Source organism: Polypterus senegalus, chromosome 9 (genome assembly GCF_016835505.1).
Source record: "Polypterus senegalus isolate Bchr_013 chromosome 9, ASM1683550v1, whole genome shotgun sequence".
In the NCBI taxonomy this organism is placed as follows: Eukaryota; Metazoa; Chordata; class Cladistia; order Polypteriformes; family Polypteridae; genus Polypterus; species Polypterus senegalus.
The window spans coordinates 127729965-127754895 of NC_053162.1; the positions used below are offsets into that span (position 1 = coordinate 127729965).

General features: G+C 36.5%; 1 protein-coding gene across 2 annotated transcripts in view; it reads left to right on the top strand.

Moving 5' to 3' along the window:
• Window positions 1–2011: 2011 nt before the first annotated feature.
• ldhd (lactate dehydrogenase D) overlaps window positions 2012–24931 on the top strand; it is a 72497-nt gene continuing 49577 nt past the window's right edge. The window contains exons 1-4 of one of the 2 annotated variants that reach the window (XM_039763820.1): window positions 2012–2190; window positions 16954–17066; window positions 20688–20829; window positions 22023–22164. In XM_039763820.1, coding sequence (XP_039619754.1) covers window positions 2107–2190; window positions 16954–17066; window positions 20688–20829; window positions 22023–22164 — 481 coding nt within the window. In that variant the 5' untranslated portion in view covers window positions 2012–2106. The remainder of the gene's footprint in view (window positions 2191–16953; window positions 17067–20687; window positions 20830–22022; window positions 22165–24931) is intronic. The other variant, XM_039763821.1, reaches the window with a different exon arrangement.

Genomic DNA, 24931 nt, shown 5'->3' on the forward strand with positions numbered 1-24931 from the left:
CATATAGTGGTGTTAAAAGTTATTTGCATTCTCGAATAAACGACCCAAATATAGCATGCGTTAGCGCTCCTAAAATCAATTAGCTGTACAGAAGCGTATTAGGGCCACGGTGAAAAAAAAATACGGACACAAGAAAAAAAAAAAGTAAATGTAGAGATTAAAGTCGACATGTTGACTTTATTCTCGACATTTGCACTATTGTCGCCATTTATGTCGAGATTAAAGTCGACATTTCCACTTTATTCCCGTAGTTTATTTTATTAGTAGAATGTCGCAAACTAAACTTCATCTTAAAATGAAAGTTTAATTTACTAGATTTCCTCAAACCTCGTCATAAATTATGTAGCACATTAAATGCTTTGTGTTAAGTGTTCCCCGACCCATATTAATCGGTACGCGCTTCTTAAACTGATTTCCTCTTGCACTAAAAGGAGGCGAAGGCAGCGTTTGCCGTACAGAATATATTCACTTCATGATATTCCTGCTCCCTGAACATTTAGAATGCTAAGATAAATACTTGATATCATTTTCATGATGAAATGTATTAAAGCATGTACGGGCACGGTGGCGTAGTGGTTGCACTGCTCTAACCCTGTCTTGAGTTTGCATGTTTTTCTGGTGGGTTTACTCGGCGTGCTTCAGTTTCCTTTCAAAGTCATGTTGGATGTGGCGTTTTGCTATGTATTATTGACCCTGCTACTGTATTTATTGCTCCTTTTCACACATTGCTGGCGCCCCATTCAGGATTTGCTCCTGCCTCCCACACAATGCTTGCTGGGATGAGTGCAACCCTGAATTATGGCATAATTAAACATATATAACCGTAAATGGATGGCATAATTAAACATGTATAACGAAGATTTTTTTTAAGTGCTGAAAACTCTGAGGTCAAGGTTTATAACAAGGTTTTAATTGCACGAAGACGTTTATCGTGTGGTGATTGGTTATGTGGAGAAAGAAAAAGAAAGCATTAGAACTGGGGTACCGGGTTTGGGGTCTAGTACGTCATATAGAGACAGCAGGCATACAATAAAGAAAGCCCGCTCAGAAGAACATCCATTGAATTGTGTGTTCGTGTGTTCGACCATCACACGAACCCAGCAATTACACAATATTTCAGTTAAACCTGTGCGATGCCCATTCATATATCCAGTTTTGTCACATCACACCTGTCATAACTTTCTCTACACTGAACGTAGACCTGGGGACCCCTTAATGTAAGGGAGCAGCACTACAGCCACGCCACCGTGCCCCCCGCCTCCCATGTTTAATACATGCTTTAATGCATTTCATCATGAAAAATATGTCAAATATTTATCTTAGTATTCTGAATGTTCATAGAACAGGAATATCATGAAGTAAATGTGCGGCGATCGCTGCCGCTCCTCAGTGCAAGAGAGTCAGTTTAAGAAGCGTGTAGAGATTAACAACTTGGTCGGGGAATCTAGTAAATTAAACATTCATTTTAAGATTAAATTTAGCTTGCGACATTCTACTGACAAAATAAACTACGAGAATAAAGTGGAAATGTCGATATAAATGTCGAGAATAAAGTGGAAATGTCGACTTTAATCTCGACGTGAATGTCGAAAATAAAGTGGAAATGTCGAGAATAAAGTCAAAATCTCGACATTTACTTTTTTTTCTTCGCTGTGTCCGTATTTTTTTTTTCACCGTGGCCCTACGCTTCAGTAGGTTTTGTTATGCAACTGGGTATTTGCAATTAGCCGATGAGACTCAATATGGTGAGGAATTGGAGTTCTTCACTTATTTTGATTTTATCCTTCTGCTGTACCTCACCTCGACATCTCAAATGAAAGTGAGGTCCAAAAATATTTTTAGAAGTACACAGATTATATTTCAACTAATGCGTATCACAACTACTTGCTTTGAATGACAAAATTCAGTGGCTCTGCACTTGGCAGGCGAGCGGTGGTATATCACGTGGTCATTCCCTTAACCAATCCTTGCAGGACTCCAGCAGTAGTCGCATCGACAACACATTCCCGGAAGTACTGAGGATTTGTTGACTGTTGAACTTTTAAAAGAAACGAACCTATCTGTAAGCTCTAGGTACAATTTACGATATCTCTGCCGATTGCAGTCATGCTGAGTAGAAGTTCTAGACAGCTTTGCAGAGTTTTGCTGTGTACTTTTGCTTTGCCTAAATGGCGATGTCATAGCGCACAGGTACGTGTTGTGTAAGCTGGAAGTTAACAATGCTTTTTATTTTACTGGATCGAACGATAAAAAGCCATTCAAGCTACTCATCTGTTTAACCATGTAACATTTGCGTTGCTATATTCTTAACCCAGCCAGTCAGAATTTCGACCCGGAACTTTACATTTAATTTGACTAATGTCAAACATCGAGAAAGAGAATACAATTTTTATAACTGAATTGTGTATTTTTTTCCATTAGTGAATCGGCATAGTTTTAATATTGTCTCTTAATCTGTATCGTTGCCCACTGCCACCAGAACAACTCATCTATATTCTTGTCAGTTAAATTTGGAATGTTTAGATGCTTTACTAAAGTGGCACTAATTGCCTTGCTTGTGTATGATGGACATAACATCATTCCGAGTGAATAACTATAATAACATTGTTAATATACTGTGTGTGTGTGTGTATATATATATGTATATATGTGTGTATTATATATATATATATATATATATATATATATATATATACTAGCAGAATACCCGCGCTTCGCAGCGGAGAAGTAGTGTGTTAAAGAAGTTATGAAAAAGAAAAGGAAAATTTTTAAAAATAACGTAACATGATTGTTAATCAATCAATCAACATTTATTTATATAGCACATATTCATACAAAAAAAATGTAGCTCAAAGTGCTTTACAAAATGAATAGAAAATAGAAGACACAATAAAAAAATAAACATAAGTCAACATTAATTAACATAGAATAAGAGTAAGGTCCGATGGCCAGGGTGGACAGAAAAAACAAAAAACTCCAAAAGCTGGAGAAAAAATAAAATCTGTAGGGGTTCCAGACCAAGAGACCGCCCAGTCCCCTCTGGGCATTCTACCTAACATAAATCATCATATTTTCATGGAAGGACCTGATGATGATGGTCACGTAGACTTCTGGCTTTCAGTCCATCATTGTTGGAGCATCATGATGCTTTGAGTAGGTGGTGGTGGCAGGCCGCCACCACAAAAAACGGAAAAAGAAACAGAAGAGAGTAGGGGTCAGTATGGATTTTAGAGCCACCATGAATAGTTATTATGAAGAATTGAACATACAGAGTATCAGGATTATGTTAAAGTGAAGTTATAAAAGGCCATGTTAAAGTAATGTGTTTTCAGCAGTGTTTTAAAGTGCTCTACTGTATTTGCCTGGCGAATTCCTATTGGCAGGCTATTCCAGATTTTAGGTGCATAGCAGCAGAAGGCCGCCTCACCACTTCTTTTAAGTTTAGCTTTTGGAATTATAAGGAGACACTCATTTGAAGATCTAAGGTTACGATTTGGAATATAACGTGTCAGGCATTCCGATATATAAGATGGAGCGAGATTATTTAAGGCTTTATAAACCATAAGCAGTATTTTAAAGTCAATCCTGAATGACACAGGCAACCAGTGTAGTGACATCAAAACTGGAGAAATGTGTTGGATTTTCTTTTCCCAGTTAGGATTCTAGCAGCTGCATTCTGCACTCGTTGCAAATGATTTATGTCTTTTTGGGTAGTCCTGAGAGGAGTGCGTTACAGTAATCTAGTCTACTGAAAACAAAAGCGTGAATTAATTTCTCAGCATCTTTCAATGATATAAGAGGTCTAACTTTAGCTATGTTTCTTAAATGAAAAAATGCTGTCCTAGTGGTCTGATGAATATGCGATTTAAAATTCAGATTACAGTCAACGGTTACCCCTAAATTTTTTACTTCCGTCTTAACTTTTAATCCTAGTGCATTAAGTTTATTTCTGATAACCTCGCTGAATCCATTATTGCCAATTACCAAAATTTCAGTTTTCTCTTTATTTAGTTTGAGAAAATTACTATTCATCCATTCAGAAATACCAGTAAGACATTGTGTTAGTGTATGAAAGAGTGAGTCATCAGGTGCTATAGATAAGTACAGCTGTGTGTCATCAGCATAGCTGTGGTAGCTCACGTTGTAACCTGAGATAATCTGACCTAACGGAAGCATGTAGATTGAGAATAACAGCGGACCCAGGATAGAGCCTTGTGGAACACCATATCGGATATCATGTGTCTTTGAGATTTGATTACCACAACTCACAAAGAATTTTCTCCCTGCCAGGTAGGATTCAAACCAATTTAAGACACTGCCAGAGGCCCACCCATTGACTAAGGCGATTTCTAAGAATATTATGATCAATGGTGTCAAATGCAGCACTCAGATCTAAGAGGATGAGAACAGATAAATGGCCTCTGTCTGCATTTACCCACAAGTCATTTACTACTTTAACAAGTGCAGTTTCTGTACTGTGATTTGTTCTGAAGCCTGACTGAAAAGTATCAAGAATAGCATGTTTATTTAGGTGGTCATTTAACTGCATAATGACTGCCTTCTCTAAAATTTTACTTAAGAAGGGCAGGTTAGAAATGGGTCTAAAATTTTCAAAGGCAGAGGTCAAGATTATGTTTCTTAAGAAGGGGTTTAACTACAGCAGTCTTAAGACAGTCTGGAAAGACCCCGTATCTAATGACGAATTTACTATGTCCAGAATATTGTCAATTAGAACGCCTGATATTTCTTTGAAAAACCTGGTTGGTATTGGGTCAAGGACGCAGGTGGAGGATTTCAGTTGAGAGATTATACTATGTAATTCAGGTAAATCTATCTTGGTGAAAGCATTTAATTTGTTTATAACGGAGTACCGGGGCTTTGGAGGTTAATGTAATTGTTTTGCCTTTGATATGAGTGTTGTTGTCATATCTGTTCGGTTAATGTTTTGAAAATGATGCATGTGCCCTGCCCAGGATTGGTTCCTGCCTTGCGCCCAGTGTTGGCGGGGATTGGCTCCAGCAGACCCCCGTGACCCTGTGGTCGGATTCAACGGGTTGAGAACTGGATGGATATTTCAGCGCTGACTTTGTATATTCCGACACTGACTTTATATATTGAAGTTTTGACTTTATATATTGCAGCGCTTACTTTATAGCCTATATTCCGACGCTGACTTTATATATTCAAGATTTGACTTTATATATTCCGAAATATTCCAACGCCGTCTTTATATACTCAGGTTTTGACTTTATATATTTGGGAATGACTTTAGGCTATATATTCAAGTTTTGACTTTAAATATTCCAGCGCTGACTTTATATATTCAAGTTTTGACTTTATATATTCAGAAACAAGTATTGACTTTATATATACCGACGCTGACTTTATAAATTAAAGTTTTGACTTTATTTATTCCGACAGTGACTTTATATAATCAAGTTTTGACTTTATATATTCGCGAATGACTTTATATATACAAGTTTTGACTTTATATAGTTAAATGTAGTCATCATTCCAGAACTTTTTCTTTACCATAGAAATTTAAAGACTAAATTCAACTTCCATTCCTAACAAAGATATTTCAGGCGAGTAAATAGAAGCTACTTATATCCAAATTCCAGATATTGAGCTGTCGCCTGCCTGCCTGAATAAACCACCCTCGCTTCGCTCTTACTTTTTTACCGCTCATTTAATCATGGCTAGTGGCAGAAAAATTATAAAATGGAAGGAGGATTACACCGAGTATGGCTTTACCAAAACAATTATTGATGGCTAATCGATTATTCATAAAGCTTCAATTGGTGATCTGTTTTCTGTGTTAACCTCATATTTTTTCATACTTCTTCTCAAACCAAGGGGGTGCGAGGGTAAAATGAATCGGGAAGCGATGATCAATGTAATTGGTGTACCAGGAAATTATGCATTGACAGAAGTTCCCCTTTGCTTGTGATTAAAGGCGTGAATTTTTTAACGCATTGTGGAGCACATGCATCGAAGCTTCTCAGCTGTACATGTGCTAAGAAAAGGAAACATTTTAAAAATAACATGATTGTCAATGTAACCTTTTGTAAGTAGTGCCTGGAGGATTCAGTGTGGAGAAACTCTAGACACAGCGTGTGTATTAACTTGTGGAACTTTGTGGCAGCGTCACAAAGTCGTAACACTGCGTTAGCTGCGGAGCGCAGCTCAGAGCGAAATGAGGTGAATGGGAGGGGAGATGATGACGTGACTCCCCCCCCCGCCTTAACTGTCAATCCCTCACAAACACAGTCTCTCGGAATTTGCATAAGCACAGCCCCTCACCTGCAATTTTAACTTAGTTACAAAGTGATCAAAACTCGTTTATATCCTGCGTCCTCTCATTAAACTTGTATCCCGCATTACCCGTGGGCATGAAAAACGCCAGTGGCAGCCTGTCTATGAACTTAATATAAACTTTAGTTTACACTTTGCTTTGTTTCCGAAGTAGCAGCACTCATTAATATGGTTGTATATGTCACTCTCTTTTATTGTTTCACTGCCTTCTGAATTATATAATGCATGTTTTCTTCAGCTCTTTTTGGAGCTCTTCCTGGTTTTCTACGCTGCGTTGACAGTCAGTTCACGCGTGATTACGTGGGAGGCGTGATGATGTCACGAAACTCCGCCCCCACGGCTTTCGAGCTCAACTCCATTACAGTATATGTAGAAAAATAGCTTCCATTTATGACCATTACACGTAGAATTTCGAAATGAAACCTGCCCCACTTTTGTAAGTAAGCTGTTAGGAAAGAGCCTGCCAAATTTCAGCCTTCTACCTACACGGGAAGTTGGAGAATTAGTGAGTGAGTGAGTCAGTCAGTCAGTGAGGGCTTTGCCTTTTATTAGTATAGATATATGTATATATATGTATGTGTATATATATATATATATATATATATACAGAATACCAGCGCCATGCATGAGAAGTAGTGTGTTAAAGAAGTTATGAAAAGAAAAGCAAACATTTTAAAAATAACGTAAGATGATTGTTAATGTAATTGTTTTGTCATTGATATGAGTGTTGTTGTCATATCTATCTATATATATATATATATATATATATATATATATATATATATATATATATATATATATATATATATATATATATATAGCAAAATAGCTGCATTGGCGAGAAGTATGAAAAGAAAAGGAAACATTTTAATAATAGCGTAACATGATTGACAATGTAATTGTTTTGTAATTGTCATGAGTGTTGCTGGCATATATATATATATATATATATATATATATATATATATACACACATACATATATATACATATACATATATATACACATACTGTATATATACACACACACATATATACATACTGTATATACAACATATACATATCTACATATATACTGTATATACACATATATATACAAATCTACATATATATATCTACATATATATATTAGGGGTGGGACTCGATTAAAAAAATTAATCCAATTAATTAGAGGCTGTGTAAGAATTAATCTTGATTAATGGTATGTAATCGCACGTAAATTTGCCCCAAATCGCAAATGTTTTTTTTTTTTATTTAAAAGCGGTTTTAGTGGGCGACAGAATCAAATAATAGACATGGACATGAATATTGTAAACTGAAGCTGTTTTAATTTCTGAAAAAAAAAAGCTTTTAAACTGCATTTGAATTCAAAACAGAAACAAAAATATCATCCCTGGTTAAAATTGGGCAGACTTAAAAATAAAGTGGTAGTTTAAGTACTTTAAGTACATTTTCAGAATAGTATTGTCTTTAAATAATAATAACCAAAATTTCACCATAAAGTGCAGTTTTCTTCTTAAAAAATAAGTCAGAAACATAAAAGGTAATTTGACCAGCTTACTCTTTAAACTCTGAGTAACATTAGCCAAAATTATTTTGTACATTAGGCTAAAACAGTGTGATCATTGAACATTTTGTAATTAGATGTATTTAGAATTACTAACGGTCACGGAAGTCCAATGATCCCCAGTAAGAGCCACAAAGTCCGCTTTCTGTAATGCATCTAATTTTGCTTGCTTTTCAGTGTGCACAAAACCATGCTTTTATCAAGGCTTCGCTCGGGTAGTCGAAATGATCAGTCGTAGGCACGCGCTTTATTCCGACTCTAACATTTTTGTAGCTGTGATGTGTGCATCAGTGTAATGGATGTACCAGGAAATCATGCATTGACAAAAGTTCCGTTTGCTTGGAATTGAAAGTGTGATTAAATCGTTATTTTTAACGCGTTATGGATACATGCATCGAAGCTTCTAAACTGTGCTTGTGCTAAGAAAGGGAAAATTTTAAAAATAACGTAACATGATTCTGCGTTAACCTAATATTTTTTCATACGTCCCAAACCAAGGAGATGGGAAGGTAAAATGAATCGGGTAGCGCGCGTACATAGTCAGTACATCCCCTCTCGGGAATCGAACCTCGAATGTCGGCGTTAGAGGCGAAGACTCTACAATTGCGCCACCGCTTGTCTATGCTAAAGTATGTATTGTAGATCGGGCTATAGATATACATTTATATATATACCCGTGTATCGCAGTGGAGAAGTAGAAGTTATGAAAAGAAAAGGGAACATTTTAAAAATAGCGTAACATGATTGTCAATATACAGTAATTGTTTTGTGAGTGTTATTGAATGTTGCTGTCATCAAGGATTTGATTATCATTATTTCTTTCAATCAGGCTCGTATTTGTGCGATGTGTTCAAGTTACATTCCGTGTTTGTCAATCGTTGTAAAGATAAGAGGTTTCATTCATCGATTAGTTCCTTACTGCATCAATAAACAGCTCGTCTTCCTTTTTATCTGTGATGTGACAAACTGCATGCACGGGTTTTTTTTACGCTGTCTTCCTTTAGCGGGACATTGACTTTTTCCACCGTGTGCTTTGTTTCCACAGTAGCTGCATTTATGAATATGCTTATCAGGCGCTTCATATTTTTGCTGCCTTTTCAATTGTGTAATTGGTTTTGTTCAGCTCTTTGGAACTGTTGCTTTTATCTGTGCACTGCATCAGTTCCGTGAGCCACTTTCGGTGTACATGCAACGAAGGTTCCCAGCTGTGCTGGTGCCATCTCGTGCTATGTCCATAGCTTTATTTAATGTTACCTTAGTCCTGGCACTTAAAACTTTCTCTGGCAGTTTAAGCTGAGTTTGTGTCAAACACCACCCTGACCATCTCATCTTCCTCTCCATAAGCACAGTCCTTCACCCGTGAATATTTACCCGTGGCAGTTTGCTATTGGATTGCGCTGACGGATGGCCTTATATGGGCAGGCACTAAATTACAAGCGCCAGCGTAGCCTGTCTATGAACTTAATTTAAAGTGTAGGTTTACATCGTGCTTTGTTTCAGTAGCAGAACTCGCTTCTTATTGTTTAGCTGCCTTCTCAATTATATAATGCATGTTTTCTTGGCGCTTTTTGAGGTCTTCCTGGTTTTCTATGTACTGCGTGATTACGTGGGAGGCGTGATGATGTCACGAAACTCCGCCCCGGCGTTGAAGCTCATCTCCATTACAGTAAATGGAAAAACTGCTTCCAGTTATGACCATTACGCGTAGAATTTCGATATAAAACCTGTCCAACTTTTGTAAGGAAGCTGTAACGAATCAACCTGCCAAATTTCAGCCTTCCACCCACGGGAAGTTGGAGAATTAGTGATGAGTCAGTGAGTGAGTGAGTGAGTGAGTGAGTGAGGGCTTTGCCTTTTATTAGGAAGACCTCAAAAAGCGCTTGAAAAAACATTATATAATTGAGAAGGCAGCGAAACAATAAGAAGCGAAGCGAAAGTGACATATACAACCATATTGATGAGTTCTGCTACTTCGGAAACAAAGCACGATGTAAACCTACACTTTAAATTAAGTTCATAGACAGGCTGCCGCTGGCGTTTGTAATTTAGTGCCTGCCCATATAAGGTCGTCCGTCAGCGGCAATCCAATAGCAAACTCCCACTAAATATTCACGGGTTAAGGACTGTGCTTATGGAGAGGAAGATGAGATGGTCAGTGGTGTTTGGCACAAACTCAGCGAAACTGCAGAGAAAGTTTTAAGTGCCAGGACTAAGGTAACATTAAATACAGCTATGGACATAGCAGGAGATGGCACCAGCACAGCTGGGAACCTTCGATGCATGTACACCGAAGGCTCACGTGAACTGGACGCAATGCACAGATAAAAGCAACAGTTCCAAAGAGTGCTGAACAAAACCGATTACTACAATTGAAAAGGCAGCAAAAATATGAAGCGTCTGATAAGCATATTCATAAATGCAGCTACTGTGGAAACAAAGCACACGGTGGAAAAAGTCAATGTCCCGCTAAAGGAAGACAGTGTAAAAAACCCGTGCATGCAGTGTGTCCGGTCTCAGATAAAGAAGACGAGCTGTTTATTGATGCAGTAAGAAACGAATCGATGAATGAAACCTGTTATCTTTACAGCGATTGACAAACACGGAATGTAACTTGAACACAACACATCCTACAAATACTGAACCTGATTGAAAGAAATAATGATAATCAAATCCTTGATGACAGCAACACTCAGTAACACTCACAAAACAAATACTGTACATTGAAAGTCATGTTACGTTATTTTTAAAATGTTCCCTTTTCTTTTTTCTACCTTTTTAACACACTACTTCTCGCTGCGATGCGGGTATATATATATATGTATATATATATATATCCCGCTCTACATACTCGAATAATGGATACTTTATTGCCATCAATGATTGTTTTGGTAAAGCCATACTCAGTGTATTCATTAGATGAACTGTAAAAAAGTAAGAGCGAGGGGAGGATGACTCATTGAGGCATGCAGGCTGTAGTCTTGGCGTCAACTCTATCTGAATTCTTGCGATCACATTTGAAAAAATATATCTTTTCAAGTTCTATTTAGTCAATATGTGTCAAACTCAAGGGCAGCGGGCCACATCCGGCCCGGCGTGTAATTATATCCGGCCCAGCGATATCATTTTATATACTGTATTATTTTATTAAAGCCCGGGTATATGAAGCGCTGGTAACACAATAAACTACAGATCCCATAATGCAGCGCTTCAGCCGCCTTGCTGAACAAGTTATTGCGAAGCTAGCTCACACGATGCTGAAGAGAAAAGTTGATTCTGAAAATAGAGCCTTTAAAAACCGATGGGAGGCTGAGTATATGTTTACTGAACCCTGTGTCTCATTTGTGGAGCTAATGTGGCTGTAATTACAGAATTTAATCTAAGACGGCACTATGAGATAAAACATCAGGGTAACCTGCATGCAATGCAGAAGATACAGAAAGCAGCATAATTAAATAAGAATCTGACACTTCAGCGGACGTTTTAACCCGTGCACAATCACAAAGTGTGTGTATATATATATATATATATATATATATATATATATATATATATATATATATATATATATATATATATATATGTGTGTGTGTGTATATATATATATATGTGTGTGTATATATATATATATATGTGTGTGTGTATATATATATACAAAAGTTGGACAGGTTTTATATCGAAATTCTACGCGTAATGGTCATAACTGGAAGCAGTTTTTCTCCATTTACTGTAATGGAGATGAGCTTCAACGCCGTGGGTGGGAGTTTAGTGGGACATCATCACGCATCCCACGTAATCACGCAGTACATAGAAAACCAGGAAGACCTCAAAAAGCGCTCAAGAAAACATGCATTATATAATTGAGAAGGCAAACAATAAGAACAATCACATATACAAGCGATGAGTTCTGCTACTTCGGAAACAAAGCACCATGTAAACCTACACTTTAAATTAAGTTCATAGACAGGCTGCCGCTGGCGTTTGTAATTTAGTGCCTGCCCATATAAGGCCATCCGTCAGCGGCAATCCAATAGCAAACTGCCACGGGTAAATATTCACGGGTGAAGGACTGTGCTTATGAAGAGGAAGATGAGATGGTCAGGGTGGTGTTTGACACAAACTCAGCGAAACTGCGAGAGAAAGTTTTAAGTGCCAGGACTAAGGTAACATTAAATAAAGCTATGGACATAGCACGAGATGGCACCAGCACAGCTGGGAACCTTCGATGCAAGTACACCGAGTGGCTCACGTGAACTGGCGAGTGCACAGATAAAAGCAACAGTTCCAAAGAGCTGAACAAAAACCGAATTACACAATTGAAAAGGCAGCAAAAAATATGAAGCGTCTGATAAGCATATTCATAAACGCAGCTACTGTGGAAACAAAGCACACGGTGGAAAAAGTCAATGTCCCGCTAAAGGAAGACAGTGTAAAAAAAACCCGTGCATGCAGTGTGTCAGGTCTCAGATAAAGAAGAAGACGAGCTGTTTATTGATGCAGTAAGAAACGAATCGATGAATGAAACCTGTCATCTTTACAACGATTGACAAACACGGAATGTAACTTGAACACAACACATCCTACAAATACGAACCTGATTGAAAGAAATAATGATAATCAAATCCTTGATGACAGCAACACTCAGTAACACTCACAAAACAAATACTGTATATTGACAGTCATGTTACGTTATTTTTAAAATGTTCCCTTTTCTTTTTCTACCTTTTTTAACACACTACTTCTCCGCATGCGATACGCGGGTATATACAGTATATATGTATATATATATATATATATATCCCGCTCTACATACTCGAATAATGGATACTTTATTCGCCATCAATGATTGTTTTGATAAAGCCATACTCAGTGTATTCATTAGATGAATGGTAAAAAAGTAAGAGCGAGGGGAGGATGACTCATTGAGGCATGCAGGCTGTAGTGCGCCTCAACTCTATCTGAATTGTGCGATCACATTTGAAAAAATATATCTCTTCAAGTTCTATTTAGTCCATATGTGTCAAACTCAAGGGCCACGGGCCACATCCGCCCGGTGTAATTATATCCGGCCCGCGAGATCATTTTATATACTGTATTATTGTTATTAATGGCCCGGGTATATGAAGCGCTGGTAACACAATAAACTACAGATCCCATAATGCAGCGCTTCAGCTGCCTTGCTAACACTTACTGCGTTAATCAAGTCTAGCTTATGATGCTTATGATGCTGCAGAGTTATTGCGCACTGAGTTTGCACGGCGCTTTGGTGACTTTGAAGAACAAAAAAAGTCCGCCTACATGCGGCTCGAACCTTGTGCATGTTTGGTAGCACATATCTGTGTGAGAAGCTCTTCTCAGTGATAAAGACTAACAAAACAGCACACAGGAGTCACCTCACTGATGAGTACCTGCAGTCCATCCTGAGAATCTCCACAACACAGAACCTCACACTAAACAGAAATGAACTTGTGGCCAAAAAAAGATGGCAGGCGTCCAGCTCTAAAATGACATAAGAGCAAAGACAACTGAATGATTTAATTTGTTATTGCACGTAAGAGCGGAGTCAACGTTTTAACAAACAGCGTATTGCACTGATCTGAAATAGCTGTGTGTGTATATATGTAGATATGTATGTATATGTATATATATGTTTATATATGTGTGTGTGTGTATGTATGTGTGTATATATGTAGATATATATGTATGTATATATGTGTATGATATATATATATATATATATATATACTCACAACATTGACAAAACAATTACATTGACAATCAGGTTACGTTATTTTCAAAATGTTTCCTTTTCTTTTCATTGCTTCTTTAACACACTACTTCTCCGCTGCAAAGCGCGGGTATTTTGCTAGTATATATATATATATATATATATATATATATATATATATATACAGTATGTATGTATGTATGTATGTATGTATATATATATATATATATATATATATATATATATATATATGTATGTATGTATGTATGTATGTGTATATATATATATGTATGTATATATATATATATATATGTATGTATATATATATATATGTGTATATATGTATGTGTGTGTATGTATATATATATATATGTGTATGTATGTATGTATGTATGTATGTATGTATATATATGTGTATATTATATATATATATATATATGTGTGTATACATGTATGTATGTATGTATGTATGTGTATGTATGTATATATATAGATATGTATGTATATATATGCATATATGTATGTATAACAACATTTATTTATATATTTCATACAAAAAATGTAGCTCGAAGTGCTTTACATAATGAAGAATAGAAATATAAAAGACACAGTAAGAAAATAAAATAAGTCAACATTAATTAACATAGAATAAGAGTACGGTCCGAATGCCAGGGAGGACAGAAAAAAAAAATAAAATAAAATCTGCAGGGATTACAGACCATGAGACCGCCCAGTCCCCTCTGGGCATTCTACCTCACATAAATGAAACCGTCTTCTTTGTATTTTGAGTTCTCACGGAAGGACTTGATGATGATGGTCATGCAGGCTTCTGGCTTTTAGTCCATCAATGTTGGAGCATCATGATGCTTTGAGTAGGTGGTGATGGCACAGGCCGCCACCACAAAGAAACCGGAAACAGAAACAGAAGAGAGAGTAGGGATTAGTACGGATTTTAGAGCCACCATGAATAGTTATTATAATGAATTGAACATACAGAGTATCAGGATTAAATTAAAGTGTGTATATATATATATATAATATATAATGGACAGTAAAGCCTTCAAATTCACTTTTTAATATCATTAGTAGATTTGCAATACGATTTACAGGGTCAAGAAATTTTAATTAATTTTTATGTTTAATTAAGATAAGCATATGCTTGTGGCTAATTCTAACTTATTATTGATAAAGGACATGTAGTAAAGAAAAGATTTAAAAGTACTTAGCATCTGTAGTAGAGAAAGACTCATAAGTGCACTCATCCGTGTTCCAAACAAGCCTGATTAATTTCATGGGTGACAGTATACAATAGCATAGTTAGTTCAGTGTTACAGCAAGTCAGTGCCTGTTGTAGCTTCTCTGTGTGCAAGACAGGAATCAGGTACGAATGGGGAGCTGCTTGTGTAATAACATGACTCACAAAGATTCATATTTGAGTATGTTTACTGAGCAAACTTTTTATGCAGTTTTCTTCTGGCTGCAAAACCAGCTCTGAAGGTTAGATGTTTAAACAACAGTAGCGGCACACTTTTAATACAACTGATCTGGCTATTTCTGTTTCATAGTCAACTCTTTATTTTCTTCTTTTCCTGTGAGTTTTGAGTGTTTTGTATTTTTTCCTTTTAAATATATTCATTTTGAGCAATGCCACATTACTTCAGCTTCTTTTAGTGATAAGCAGGTGAGCTAGTAGAGAACAATGGTATAAAATATGAAGTTCATGAGGAGTAACTAAAACACCTTAATCGGTTTAACTTTAGATAAAATCATTCGGGACTTTGTAACCTTTCTCTATTAGGTAGGTTAAGTCATTTCAAAATTTCTGTACATTTTTATGCACTTAATTCAGGATATATTCTGTCGGTTGAGTGCTGTATAAATATTTTGGTTTTCACATTTTACTCTTAACATTTTGATCTCCGAAGCTAAGAATTTGTGTCACATTAAAAACTGGCTACTGTAATTTAAAATTTTTCATGTCTGGAGTGTGACATCCTTTTCAAAACCCTAGCTAACCGAATGAATCAAATGCTAGAATGGAAGAGTGTGAGGTAAAAACGAACAGAAATTCCGGCATTCCTTTTTTTTTTTTTCTTGCATATACCAGGTCCCCAGAGTGCTCACCACCAAGGTCATCCTGATGGTAAATCCACCAATGCATTACAGAGAGACAACTATGTTTCAGATATTCTGCAACTAATGTGCTCTCTCCTCATAATTGCTTTTCGTATGGGGTTTTCTGGGCCTTTTCATACACTCAAAGTGGATAGTGTTTACAATAATGACAAGCCAATCTGATTGTAGCATAACAATTATGATTTTTTTTTTAAATAAATTTACATGAGGTTTAACATTTTCCTTGGATTCTCTTCCTTTAAATCACGGGGAATGTGTAGCAGCACATCGTTAATTGAGAGAGAGTGAGGCATTAATTGCTGCCGTGCTGCCTTTAACCAGCTATCAGATGGCTGAAACACGAAGCCAGAGCAAGACTAGCTGCAGATTAGTTGAACTTGGTATTGAGTTTGTTCCACTGTTTACAGGGGCAGACCCGAGGACTGTCTTCTCATAGTATTGTACCACATAGTGTGGTCTTGATCCACTGCTAGCATGGTACTATCTCAGGTAAACTGATCCTCAGAATCTGGGTGCAAAACCAGTATTAATGTTTATGATCATACTGTTGTGGCCACGTTGTTTGTTAACTACATTTTAAGGAAAAGGCTTTGTGTATAGTGTTTCCACATGGATTTTAAACCGTTGTGGGAGGCAGTGAATTTTTTAATTATACAGTTGCAGGTTCAGTTCCCACCATTGATTCTCTATACAGCACTAGTTTAGTCACTTCACCTGTCTGGGCTGTATTAGCAGTGAAATAATAATGTTTATTTGTTATTTGATGATAATTTTTGATAGAATCATCAGCTGAATTAATAAAGGTTGTAAACTTTGATATTTATTAAAGCTTGTTATGAACACTAATGTTCCTGATTACTTTTTTCACAGGCATGCTTATTGAAAATTTACAGATATATTAATGTAGAGAGACAAATAAAATTACCTAATGTAACTGTAATAAATACATGTGTGTTTTTGAACCTTGCATGGTTTGCAGTTGAACACCTCCAGCCACATATTTTTATAATGTTAAATGTAAAACTGATTTAGTTTTCATGGCTAGTTTTTTACATTTTTTTTTTGCAGTCAGATACCTTCTGTTCTTTGTTTGATTATTATTATTTATTTCTGATTAGTTCCAGAGTGAAGACAATTATTTGACAAATACATTATTCAGTCTTAATTTCATGCATCTGCTGTTCCAGTTTGACATTTTTTTTTTTTGCAAGGGACAGATTCCAAGTCAGGTTCTGGATTCTTTTCGTGCTGTGGTAGGAAATGATAACGTGAGTACTGGAACTTCTGTCCGGGCACAGCATGGGCGAGATGAGTCAGTTCACAGGTAGCTGCATTTTCTTTTTTTTTTTTTAAATAGTTTGATCAGTCAGAAATTGTGCATCTTTCTCTCAAATTGTCTTGTTTTTTTGCATATTTTCATATGGAAGCTTGAGTAATGGTCCAAGTGGGCTAGCCCAGACATACCAAATACCAGAAACCTCATGCAACTCTTACTTGGAGCGCTTACTATTGCCATTCTGAAAGTATTTCTTGTCTAAATCTGGAGAACCTTCTAATTGGTATTACATGGAGTTTCCATTTTTGATTTAAGGGGTCTCTTTAGCATGTAAATTATTAACCCAGGTTAAGTGACATTCTACAGGGTGGGCCATTTATATGGATACACCTTAATAAAATGGGAATGGTTGGTGATATTAACTTCTTGTTTGTGGCACATTAGTATATGTGAGGGGGGAAACTTTTCAGGATGGGTGGTGACCATGGTGGCCATTTGGAAGTCGGCCATTTTGGATCCAACTTTTGTTTTTTCAATAGGAAGAGGGTCATGTGACACATCAAACTTATTGGGAATTTCATAAGAAAAACAATGGTGTGCTTGGTCTTAACATAACTTTATTCTTTCATGAGTTATTTACAAGTTTCTGACCACTTATAAAATGTGTTCAATGTGCTGCCCATTGTGTTGGATTGTCAATGCAACCCTCTTTTCCCACTCTTCACACACTGATAGCAACACCGCAGGAGAAATGCTAGCACAGGCTTCCAGTATCCGTAGTTTCAGGTGCTGCACATCTCGTATCTTCACAGCATAGACAATTGCCTTCAGATGACCCCAAAGATAAAAGTCTAAGAGGGTCAGATCGGAGACCTTGGGGGCCATTCAACTGGCCCACGACCAATCCACTTTCCAGGAAACTGTTCATCTAGGAATGCTCGGACCTGAAACCCATAATGTGGTGGTGCACCATCTTGCTGGAAAAACTCAGGGAATGTGCCAGCTTCAGTGCATAGAGAGGGAAACAGATCATCATGTAGCAATTTCGCATATCCAGTGGCCTTGAGGTTTCCATTGATGAAGAATGGCCCCACTATCTTTGTACCCCATATACCACACCATACCATCTGTTTTTTTGTTCCAACAGTCTTGGAGGGATCTATCCAATGTGGCTTAGTGTCAGACCAATAGCGGTGGTTTTGTTTGTTAACTTCACCATTCACATAAAAGTTTGCCTCATCACTGAACAAACTCTTCTGCGTAAACTGAGGGTCCTGTTCCAATTTTTGTTTTGCCCATTCTGCAAATTCAGTGCGCCGATCTGGGTCATCCTCGTTGAAATGCTGCAGTAGCTGGAGTTTGTAAGGGTGCCATTTGTGAGTAGCTAATATCCGCCGAAGGGATGTTCGACTAATGCCACTCTCCAGTGACATGCGGCGAGTGCTGCGCTGTGGGTTCTTGCTGAATGAAGCTAGGACAGCCACTGATGTTTCTTCATTAGTGACAGTTTTCATGCGTCCACATTTTGGCAAATCCAACACTGAACCAGTTTCACGAAACTTAGCAAGCAGTTTGCTAACTGTAGCATGGAAGATGGGTGGTCTCGTAGGGTGTCTTGCATTGAAATCTGCTGCAATGACCCGGTTACTGCGTTCACCAGACATCAACACAATTTCTATCCGCTCCTCACGTGTTAACTTCTGCGACATGTCAATGGCTGTAAACAAAGAAAAACTTGTAAATAACTCATGAAAGAATAAAGTTACGTTAAAACCAAGCACACCATTGTTTTCTTGTGAAATTCCCAATAAGTTTGATGTGTCACATGACCCTCTTCCTATTGAAAAAACAAAAGTTGGATCCAAAATGGCCGACTTCCAAATGGCCACCATGGTCACCACCCATCCTGAAAAGTTTCCCCCCTCACATATACTAATGTGCCACAAAGAGGAAGTTAATATCACCAACCATTCCCATTTTATTAAGGTGTATCCATATTAATGGCCCACCCTGTATATAGGAATATAATGTACCTAAACTTACTTAAAGAAATGAAAAAAAATGTAATGTGGTATGGAAAGTGAGGAAGTTGGGTAACAAGCAAAAGGAGATTACAAGAATGAAATGCTGGAATTTCTAAGAGTGACTGCTTTTTAAAAAAGATAAAGATGGAGGTTAGTTGATTGTTCAGTCGTGGATAGGCTATGTAATGTGTAAAAATAACTTTAGTTTCTTATGTTATGTTTTGATATTATAGCTATGTGGCTGTTATCAAGACAAGTGAAATGTGCAATAATTTAGCTTAGACATAAAGAAATGTCTTAGAACAAGCTATAAACATGCTATGTAACTGTAAATTGTCTAGAAGGATAACATATGCTGCTTTGCTTGAGTCATCTTGCTGGTGATGCAGAGGCATCAGTTGCAATTGGAAGTATTCACTGTGGGGAAAAAAAATGAAAAAATATTAAGGCATGTTATAGTAAGTGGTCAGTAGGGGTAGATGTAGTTAAAAAGACTTTAAACAAAGACAAGTCAATAATATGCTTTATTACATTATATTAAGTGTACTTGCGTAAGGCCCAGTGCTTACTGAAGCTCATTTTAGAAATTCGGTGAAAAGGAAAATTTCAGTTCAGATTTTATAATGCAAATGCTTTTATATCCTTTGCCGTAACATTTACACTTATTCACTAAATAGATGCTCTTATCCAGAGCGGCTTACAAAAGAGTTCAGTATAATCTAATAGAATGAAACTCATTAACTGTAAACATGGATACATTTGAAAAGTGCTTCATGCATATATTCTTCCTAGTAAAGTATTGTCTGCCTAAGTCCTTTTCTCTTACTTGCTCACTAGCATGCACGCCGCAAAGTTTGTAACAGAATTAATGACAAAACATAACTTAAATCTTAATCCATTTCAAGGAAACAGTGGTCCAGGGCCTATCTTTGCAGGATTGGGCGCAAGGCGGGAAACAGCCCATAACACGATGCTAGTCCATTATGCACACACTTATGCTCATACTCACATCCACACTTACTTTTTGATAGTTTCAATAAATTCTGAAGTTGATGTAGTATTATGGGAAATGTTCGTGCCTTTTTAATTTGAACAGCTACTCACCCATTCATCTATCTAAATATGCCAGTTTGTTAACCAGAATTTTAATGGCTGTTTAAATGTGTGATCAGAAGTCCTTCCACAGCTTCTGTTTACCCTTTGACTTGTTAGAGTAATTCACGGTATTACCATATTTCTAGAGAATGATACATATTGTTGGCTTTTTGTTTCTTTGCCCTCCCCTGACCTAGAGTGAGCTCCATTTGCTCAGTAATGGGCTAAGAATTGATGCTGGCACTACATTTGTTATAGGTAGAATTTTACTGGTCCCCATTTTTATGTCTATCTGTAGTGTAGTCTCTTATGCTCCCCTTTGTCCTCTCTCTACTCTAAAGATGCTTTTGCCTATGGCACTCTTTGAATGATGCACAATTTATGAAACACAAAATACTGTCACTTTAGAATCTTTTAGGATGTAGGTACATGGTGCTAATTGGGAAATCGCTCCAAAGGTCATAGATAGGCCACATAGCAGAGGGTTATTTTTTTTTAATTTGTTAGCAAAATCAAAGTGGCTTTTAATCATTTGAACTTTGATTTTCAGTTGTAGGCCTCCTGATGCTGTTTTATGGCCAAAATGTGTGGAGGAGGTTAGTGAGCTTGCAAGGATTTGCCATAGGCACAGCCTTCCTATCATCCCTTTTGGCACAGGCACTGGCTTAGAAGGGGGAGTTGTGGCTATGAACGTAAGTCAAATTCTTTCAGTTTTGTAGTTTTTATAGTTTGACATGTCATGTTGTATATGATTTTTCTAGTGAGCAATAATTAATCTGATTAGCAATTGATATGATTAATATGAATTTGAATTTTCCATTTTCAGCTTGATAATCAGTATTCACCCTTTATTGAACGGTCATATTACTTAACCTGCTTCCCATATAAACCCATGAAGTGGTCTTTGAATAGCTGTAATATTGTAGTAGCTCCTTGCGAACATCCAGCTTGATTGGGCACCATACATATATGTTCATAGAGTAAAGGTGTTTCACCCCAGGTTAATATACTTAAAGGTATTATCAGTCTGCTAGTACCAACCAATAATTCATTTTAAAGAATACCAATATTCTCAGAATAACTGTTGCCACATCCTTAATGTATGTGTTACTTTTAAACAGAACAACTTCTTGTTTTCATTCATCATATCCAAAGTATGATGTAACAGTAAACAACCATTTGGGCAAGAGAAGTCTACCTATCAGTTGAAATGTTGTATTATAAGTGTTTTGATATTTGCAAGTTCTGTCAAAGATATGGAGTTCTTTTTTGCACTGGCCTTTTTCAGTTTTGAAACAATTCCTTTCAATGGTACTAGCTTATTCAGGTAGTGTCTTAGTGGAAAGCTGGAAAATAATGTGAAGCAGATTGAGGATTGCACATTTTAATACCCACAGTATTCAATATTTTATAATATTTATATTATATTTCTGCAATTTTCCTAGAATGCATGTCATCCACTGAGATGTCAGTCTTTGTTATGTACATCCAACAGATGATGGGTATCCGCTATTTTGTTTGTTGAGACAAAGCCAAGTTTATTATTAGTGCTTTAGATTTACATGAACTAATTTTGCTTCTCACTATCTGAAGATGACATCTTCAGATGGCAACTCACTTAGTTGGTTAATGCAGCAAAATAAATTTTACTAAGGAGTTCACTAAATAAACTTTAGACTCAGGCTTCCTATCATAATTCAAAGACAAGTTTGATTGATAAATGAGACTGGCCTGTATTTTCATGTGTTATCCTTCCATGGTCCTTGTGCTGTGCCTGTTTCTCCTCTTATTTTTTATTTATTCCTTAGAGAGGATGCTTTAAGCATTGTAGACTGGTGTACACAACAGTATTTTGCTAGTTTTTCTGCTTTCTGTCATATCACAGGGAGGTGTATGCTTTGATCTACTCAAGATGGATAAAATCCTTAACTTACATGAGGAAGATTTTGATGTCACTGTTGAACCAGGTGTAACCAGGACTGCCCTTAATAGATATCTCAGAGACAGCGGCCTCTGGTTTCCTGTGGGTTAGTATTAGTACTGTACCAAATGTGATTTAACATTGTTTCCTTTTTGTTTCCACTTGAGTGTTTAATGTAGCATCTAAATAACAGTGTAGAATAATTTATATTTTTAATATTTATTAGACAAAAAGTATTCTAATTATTTAAAAAGAAATAGACCTTAATGTAGCTCCATTTATTTTTCATTTTTGTTTTTGGGCTGTTTTAATTTTTAATTCTGTAATAGGCTGCATTTGCAAAGCACCCTGTATTACGCAAAATATGCAAGCAAGAATTTCATTGTACTATGTACACATGACAATAAACATCTTGAATGTCTCTCCTTGCAGTAAAAGTAGGAAAAATGCAAGTTATGAAATTAACTTGTTTCCTTTAATATTTATATTTAAGAAGAGACTGAAGGAAGTAAGCATTTGTTTTAAGTAGTTAATAAGATTTCTTCATAGACATACTAGGGGGCTTCGCTCGCCAACCCTGGCTTTGGTCCTGTGGAAATACAATTTAAAGTGATTTTTTTTTTCATTGGAATTGTTACATATGCATTATGTTCACTTTGTTCTCAAGAAGCTGTGGATTTCTGGCCATTGTGAATTGCATGTCATTGTAAGAAATAAATTTGGCCAACCAATAGTTCTGGATATTGCCATTGCATCATGATATAACTGTTGCAATGCTTTTTGACTACTTTGATATGATGATGGTAAAATTTTAAATTTGTCCAAACTATTGATATTTGAATTTTGAATGTGATCAATGATCCCTTGGATATGTTTCATTCTAAGTTTAGCTTGATTCGATTTAATAAAGAAGAGACGATTAGCTGCGACTTTCACATACGCATTAATAATGTAATGTTGCGATAGATGTTGAGATGATAGAAGTGGATTAAATACATGGGAACGTATCGCTAATTTTGACAGGAATATTGTGTGGGTGTTATTCATTTTTCTGAATGCATTTGTTTCATATTGTACAACCATCCTGTTTCATCATCTGGGAAAAGCAAAGGAAAGAGGAAAGGGTCGGCATGTGACGTTGCATTTGAGATAAATGATGAATCGTGTTTTGCCTTTGGATATACACAAATACAGTATCTAATCTGTCTTTGATATCTCCGTCTTTCGAAATTATTATCGCTGACAATTCGTCACATGTGGGTTTATTATAAATGCGACTGTGATCTTTCGGATTCATATAGAAATCCAAGAAAATGTCTTTGTCTGTGTTTTGCTGGTACATTTTGTGTAAAGCACGATACTTTTGGACGTATGGATTTGTATCCATTATTGGATGTAGCATTTCTATTATGTCGGATCGTTTAACTCTTTCGATTCTATGTTGCATCGCTTCTCTGTGATCATAAAGATACACCTGACCAAATTGTGTTTTTTTCAAAATTAAAATTGTCATAGCTGTAATTGTTGCGGGAACACAGATTCTCATAGTGTATGATCCATTATTGTGTAAATCAACGTTTTGAGCATCGAATGATGCGAACGCAAAACGATTATTGTAGACACGCATATTTTGCCTGTAGTGTTTGTGGATTTCCTTTTCACCAAACAACAAATCTTTTAATTCTTGCTGAAACATCTCTTCATTGGGAAGCTCCTTACCTTTTATCACTGTTCCATCGAGATTGTGCTCACGTACGGACTGTGTGTGTGGTACGGCAGCTGCATTTCCTAAGAAAGGAATGCATTCCACAGGGTTGTCAAGACAGCAGAGAGAACAATTGGCGGTACCCTCCCCACTCTTGGAACAAATCTACACTTCCCAATGCTACAAAAAAGCAATAGACTTTTTACAGGATTTATCACATCCCAGTCATTGCCTCTTCCAGCTTTTGCTATCAGGCAAGAGATACAGAGCAATGAAAACCAGGACAAACCGCCTTAAACACAGCATTTATCCAAAAGCAGTCATGGCCCTGAACTCAGAATAAAACTGCTCTATATAATTCTCCCAATGTGCAATATAGACCTTAAGTAAACCAGTGCAATTTGTACATTTAACCAGTGCGATTTTTATATATAACAAGTGCAATTTGTATATATAACAAGTGCAATTTGTATATTTTGTAAAGTACTTTTATTACTATTCGGTTTATTATTATTTTCTCTCTTCTTGTCTTTTTAACTCTTATGCTTCACACTGAGTCAACTGCACCTTCAACTTATGACATATCACCTATGTCCATATATTCAATCTCTTTTTGCTGTTCCATTATTTCACCGAGTAATAATTTCAGTTTCTGCGAATGTGATCTGTTCTCTGTTTTTTTTCGAATTTTAGTACTGTAGAACTTTTTCTGTGTGTGTATTGCATCAAGGTTGTTTTTTTTTAATGAGCCTTTCGAATTCCACTGCTTTCATAATCTGTAACCTGCTCTGCATGTGTATGACACCAATGTTTTTGAACATATTTATGAAGTTCTACTGTGTCTTTTACTCTTTGTCTTTTATTTCTGACCCTGTTTGGACCTGCAAGGTTTTCAATTCCACTTGTTGATTACTTGATGATTACTTTCCTTGACTAGGTCACCATCTCACGGGAACATGGTTCCAATGGATGTCAGTTTGACGTGACTTGACCATGTTGCAGGAAGTGAAAATGTCTCTGCCTCACTGAAGTGTCTCTCTTCAGAAGATCACGTCTCGTCGCAAGATTTTTTTTATAATAGAGAGATAAGATTATTATACAGTTCAGTGAGACTCATAATAGAGACAGAAACATTTTGATGGATTTTAATTCTAGTGTAGAGTAGAAT